At 34.5% G+C, this 6,081-nt stretch overlaps 1 protein-coding gene and 1 pseudogene across 1 annotated transcript; one reads left to right on the top strand and one right to left on the bottom strand.

Annotated features, from left to right (window-relative positions):
* Nucleotides 1-1,264: 1,264 nt before the first annotated feature.
* Nucleotides 1,265-2,595, bottom strand: LOC132162113 (F-box protein CPR1-like). Its single transcript, XM_059572369.2, has one exon. The coding sequence runs from the start codon at nucleotides 2,428-2,430 to the stop codon at nucleotides 1,318-1,320; it is 1,113 nt and encodes a 370-aa protein (XP_059428352.2). The 5' UTR covers nucleotides 2,431-2,595; the 3' UTR covers nucleotides 1,265-1,317.
* Nucleotides 2,596-4,655: 2,060 nt separating this feature from the next.
* On the top strand, nucleotides 4,656-5,941 carry LOC132162227 (strigolactone esterase D14 pseudogene; annotated as a pseudogene).
* Nucleotides 5,942-6,081: the final 140 nt, after the last annotated feature.

Here is a 6,081-nt window from a genome sequence, read left to right as displayed (position 1 = left end):
GTCAATATTCTTGTATTTTTAGATTTGTTGCTACTGGCAATCATGCTTGTTTTCCTTTTAAGTGGCCTGGATGCTACGTTATTGCTGCTTTTTACGATCATTGAAATTGTATTAAAATAATAATAATAATAATAAAAATTGTAGCTCCATATGGTTGGTTTCTAATGGCTTAAATTCTAGAATTGGTATTACGGCTTTGCAGCAAATGTACCCCTGTTTTGCACATATTATCACTGCAGTTAAAGGCAACAACCGTATCAATTGTCCTAAAAGTTTTAACTCATTAGAAACTGTGAATTTTTTAATTTTCATTTTATTAAAGCGCCTTGGTAAGCCGGCTCGAACAAGATGGTCCTCCGACCCAACCCTACAGTCTATCCCACACTCCCCGACTTGGACCTTGGAGTCCAACTTAGCCCAACAAAAAAACTTCCCATCTTTTCTAGGAAATCATTATTAAGGAAAATGTTTTCAGCACGAAAAATATTTTACATCGAAACAAATAGAGCTTAAGATTCATGGACAAACTCAACAAATGAAAGAAACTGTGAAATTAAGGGTAAATTTGGTCAAACAAATAGGAATGAGATTATGCTTTATCACTTACACCTTGTTAAATCATCAATTGTCCTAAAAGCTTAAACTCATTAGAAATGGTGAATTTAATCATTAATTTTCTAACACTCCCTTTCATGTGTAGTATTTAACACGTGAAATATTTACCTGAAATGAGAGATAAACTATAAAGTCATTGTTTAAATTCAAAACCCCTACTTTGATACCATAATAAATCACCAATTATTCCAAAATTAAATTGATATAAAAAGGTGAACTTTTAATATTCTGACATTCCTAAACATGGAAAAAATGGTCATAAGTTAGCATCTTCACATTTGTAGCCTATATTACCCAGAAACCTTTTTTTATATAAGTAAATTAGTAATGTATATTCATTCAAAACACAAAGGGGCATAACCCTAGTACACAAATTGTATCCTTGTATTCCCTTTTGCAAAACTTATTGTATAAGTGGGAGACCAATATTTATCTAATTAAGAGAAAGATTCATATTGAGTTCAATCATTTTCATACGAATTTTAATTATGCTTTTTTAAATTATGTAATTCCCCATATCAATTTTCTAAGAGAACATTCCACTGACGTTCAATTGTAGTGTCCTAAAGGTTTGAAGGTTACACATCAAGAAGTATAAAATTTCTCCATTTATTATGCCAAAAAAATTATAAATTATAAAGATCCCTTTATGCATAAAGAAAAATAAATAATCCAAAGAGGATGATCAACGCACCATTGAATTCAATTGTCACTATCACCGTCGTCGAGGAGAAGGAGGCTTTCCGCGCAAGACATTATCCAATACCTCTTCTCCATAATATTTAGCAGAACTTTGACATCAGCAATCCTACATGTCTTCTTGTTTATGTCGTACCAAAAGAGTGTATCAGTATGGTCCGTCATCAGAACCTTTTCGCCGTCTGTTAAAAGGACTTGTGCTAGGTCGCGGCAACTCAAAGTCATAGGCAAGTGATAAAGCCGACTCCAACTGCTCACCACTCCGTACTCCTTCATCATCCAAACATCATTGCCCCAAACGGCATTGTCTGTAGCCTCAATAAATCCGGAAGCACAAAGCGATCCTCCCAAAACCCCCAAAACCATCGTGATTGAAAGCGGATGGGTTTGCACTCGAAATTTCTCGGTGGTGAGATCGAATGCAAGAAGAGTCGTTCCTTGAGTAGTAGAAATCAACCAATGGAAAGCACCGTTCAAGAAAGTTGGCTCCGACCAAAGAGAAATTGAATCCTTGTAAGGCCATCGATCTTCTACTCTTCTCCAAGAAAGTGCTTTTAGACTATATACCATAATTCGTAACGCCTTCATTCGATCATTAATCCACACAAATTCTATCATTAAAACCTTGTAGTCGTTGTTGACTGGATCATGCCCGAATGCAAAATTGAGATGCATCGCGGGATGCTTGATTGGTGGTAATCTCTTGTATTTTTTGATTGATGGGTTCCAAATCACAATTTCATAATTGTGGGAGGGAACCGTGATACAGTAGCTGGTGATGCAAATCAAGCTATTGCAGCAGCCTACCACCGAGGTGTGGTGGAGGTTTTCCGGACGAAAGAAGGGTGGGGAGATGCTCACGGGCTCACTCAACTGTTCCTCATTGGATGAAATAATATTTAGGAAAAAGAAATCCTTTTTCTGTTCTTGCCCAAATGTCTCCGCAACGAGAATGTTTTCTCTGTTGTTGTCGTTGTTGGGGTTCTTGAGATGGATGAAATAATGCGGGTCTCTGATTAGAGCAAACCACGGCTTCGAAAGGCACTGAAAACGCAAGAGAGACTTGACTGGGAGTAGAGCGAGTATTTGGGCGATCAAGTCTTGCGGAAATTCCATCGTTTTTCTCTCGAATCAAATAGCGCAAAAGACTGAGTAGACGTCAGGACGGCAAGAGTACTCGGTGCGGCGCTGAAAGGTGTTATGCAACTATCAGCCTTCTAGTGCCAGAGGATATTTTAGATCGCAAATCGTTTGTCTCGAATCAAATGCCTCTACATCTCCTTTTATTGGCTTAGAGTTTGAGTTATAGTGGGTTTTGGTGATGCAATTGGATTTCATAGTTGGTTTCGGTTTGTGTTGCTGGGTCACTCGGAGTTCGTATCGATAACTCAAGTTTTATTGTAGATTTTAAAAATTGCGTTTTTAAAATCACTACTTTTTAAAATCGCACAAGTATTTGGTAAAACATACTAAAAAGTACTTTTTTTATCAATTGAGTGTTTGGATAACATTAGCATATAATTACGGTTTCATGACCAAATTACCAATAAGGATGAACAAGACAGAGAGGATGAAGAAAAAAAAAAAAAAAAAAAAAGAGAAAAGAAGGGTTTTAATATATTTTAGGTGGATATTCTTGGTATTTTTTTCATTCCCGTTCTAAAAAAAGTAACTATTGCGCCAAATATCTTTTTAATAGAAATCATGATTTTGTTTTAAATTCGCACCTTTTCAAATAAGCACCATCTAATCAGCTTATGGAAATTGCAGATTTTTTTGCGATTTTAAAATTTGTGTTTTTAAAATCGCAATCTCAAACACCCTAAAATTGCGATTTGGTTTAAAATCGCAAATTATTTTTTTAAAAACGCACTCCCAAACGCACCCTAAAATCAAAGAAACACCAAAGAAAAATAAAGAAAGATATGACCTCTTCAAGGGTCTAGCCTCCATAATTTGCTTATAATAATTAATTGAAATTGTTATTAGATGCTTAGCCTAAAGGCATTTACATTGCTTTTTATGAAGTAGAAAATAAACCTAATCTTAATAGGGGTAGGATTAATAACCCTAGGAGAAAAAATCATAACCTAATAAGGAATCGACTAATTATTTAATAATAAAAAATAGAAGATTCTTAACATTTTCTCGATTTGTCACGTTCCGGCGAGAGAGAGATTTTGCCGTTCCGGCAAGAGGGAGAGAGAGAGTATGAAAGAGAATTAACCTAAAATTAAAATTAAAGAGGCACGTAATTATTTTGGAAAACAATTAAACCGGTTGAGACAAATTATTACAAGAGTAATGCTAGGTACCATTTTTTTATCATCCTAAAATTAACCTAGCATTACTCTTATTACAATTTGAGTTATAGTCGGTTTTGGTTTGTGTTGCTGGGTCGGAGACTCAGAGTTCGTTTTTTTTTTTTTTTTTTTTTTTTTTTAATTGGTTTTGACAATGCAATTTCATAAAGTGTCACACTGATACTTTTTTAAAATCCAACCATCTATACAATTAATAATTAATAGACAATTATATATTTAAAAAATAAAAAATAATGCAATGAAATTTTTGATTAATAATCTTTATGCCTCTTAAAAAACCGGTTTTTTATTATTTTTGATTAATAATGCAATTAATTTTTTTTTTCTATTTTGTTTCTACGTCCTATCATTTAGTTCATCTAATTCAACTATAACATATAATATTATGTTATATACATATTAAAGTGATTAAACATAATAATACATAATAATTTGATTCGTATTATTTGTTTCCTTATTTGATTTTGACATTAATAATACTTAATTTATTGAATAATTTATATATGGAAAACTCTTCAAATATAATTAAACATCATTAATTACGCTAATTTAATAACCGGTTTTTTAAGTAAAAACTAGTGCACTCTTAAAAAACCGATTTAGCCTTTAAACTCTCTCTTACTAAATGATGGATCAACATGTAAAATATTTAACTAAAAATGGGGAATAAATTGTGTGGCACTAGAATTCACTTCTACTTTGATACCCATCAAAAATTTTGAGAAACAACCAGATCAATTTAAGCTTAAGTTTTTGAGATAACTAGCGATTGAACAAACTTAAACATGGTTCAACCAATTTTTATATACACATAATTGTTGGAGTTTTGGAGAAAACCCTGTTAAACTACCATTTTTTTTTTTCACGGGCTTAAATTGATAGGAAAAGATGAATTTAATCATTTAATCAATATTTTAACAAAACCTCCCTCTCTCTCTATACATATATATTCTAACTAAAACCCAGGCATTAGTTCTTGCTCATAGGAACAGACCAGAAGCTTTGGCTTGCTACTAACTTGCTTGCTACTTCAAGGTGGTGGTTTTCTCGGCAAACGTTGATCCAGCTCTTTACGATCCAGAGAAGTACTCGAGCTTCAATGGCTACGTGGAAGACTTGGTGTGCCTTCTTGATCAGCTCAATTTGAATCAGACTATTTATTTGGATCACTCCATGTTTGCCATGATAGGATGCATGGCGGCATCGAAGAGACCAGAACTCTGTCAAGTTTCAACACCCTTATACTCTTCAACGACTCTCCAAGGTAAATTTCTCTCTCTCTCTACATGGAAGACTCATTGAAGAGTAGTCGAACCACCTCCAAATGGTCAGGAGATGGCTCGGCCACCCCTTCCGACCATATTTGGGGGTGGCCGAACCACCCCATAGTCATTAAGAGTGGTTCAGTCACCTTTTAATTTTGTTTTTTGGTTGATTGGGTTGGCTGAATCACCTCCGCTTCAACCATTTTTTTAAATTTAAAATTTAAAATTATATATATATATTTTTTTGTTATAGGTGATACGTGTCGGAATTTGATTAATGGTGAATTAGTGATGTGGCAATTTATGGTTTTTGTAAAAAGATTTGGACGAAAATTGGGTGCATGACCTATTTGTTATTTTTGTATACCATAATGAGCTCTCGACAAATTTTTATACCACAAAGAGCTTATTGCAAATCTGTGTAACAACGTCAACTGATTTTGCATTTTTTTTTTTTTCCTTTTGTTTTCATATAATATTTGATAGCATTTTTTAGGAACCTCAATGATAAAGGATCCAATGGTGGCTTTGAAAGATCAAACCTCGACACAATCTTCACCCAAATAGATAAAAGATTTTCGAGTTGGGTTCAAAGTTTCGCCCTAGTAGCTGTGGGTGTGAAGTGCACAAGCGCAATACGTCAATTCCAAAGCAGCTTGGGGAGAATGAAACCAAAGATTGCACTCAGTGTGGCTACAACTGTGTTTCTAAGCAACTTGAGAGGGGTTCTACCACAAGTTCCAGTGCCCTGCCCCATCATCCAATCCAAAAAGGACGAAGGACGTCGTCATTCCGAGGTCCGTTGCATTCTACATGAAAAGAAAGCAAGCTCGCCGGCAGCGGTGCCAGGGCGAAAATACTAAATACTGAAGGCCATTTTCCTCTACTTACAGCTTATCCTCTGCTTTTGAAAGTTCTGAAGAGGGTACTTCCTATTAACTGATAACCGAATTAGGAAGTTGGATTTAGATGGCACTATACCTCACATACATGCCATTCATTTGTAATCCAAATTTTATTTGTTAGGATGAATAATAATTATTTTATGTTCTACGTGTTTCTAATTGCGCATCTCTAGCCTAATAGACTTGGTAGTTAACTTGAGTTGGAAAATAATCATCTTTATTTTTCTACTGTTTCATAGTCCAGATTTTATTTTGTTTCATCTATCGGTGTAG

The sequence above is a fragment of the Corylus avellana genome, chromosome 10 (assembly GCF_965113065.1).
Source record: "Corylus avellana chromosome 10, dhCorAvel1.hap1.2, whole genome shotgun sequence".
In the NCBI taxonomy this organism is placed as follows: Eukaryota; Viridiplantae; Streptophyta; class Magnoliopsida; order Fagales; family Betulaceae; genus Corylus; species Corylus avellana.
Note: the sequence above shows the minus strand (reverse complement) of the source record. Positions and strands in the feature narration are given on the sequence as shown.

Excerpts from the sequence above, each read along its gene's own strand:
- LOC132162113 (XM_059572369.2), bottom strand. The coding sequence starts at position 2,430 with ATGGAATTTCCGCAAGACTTGATCGCCCAAATACTCGCTCTACTCCCA.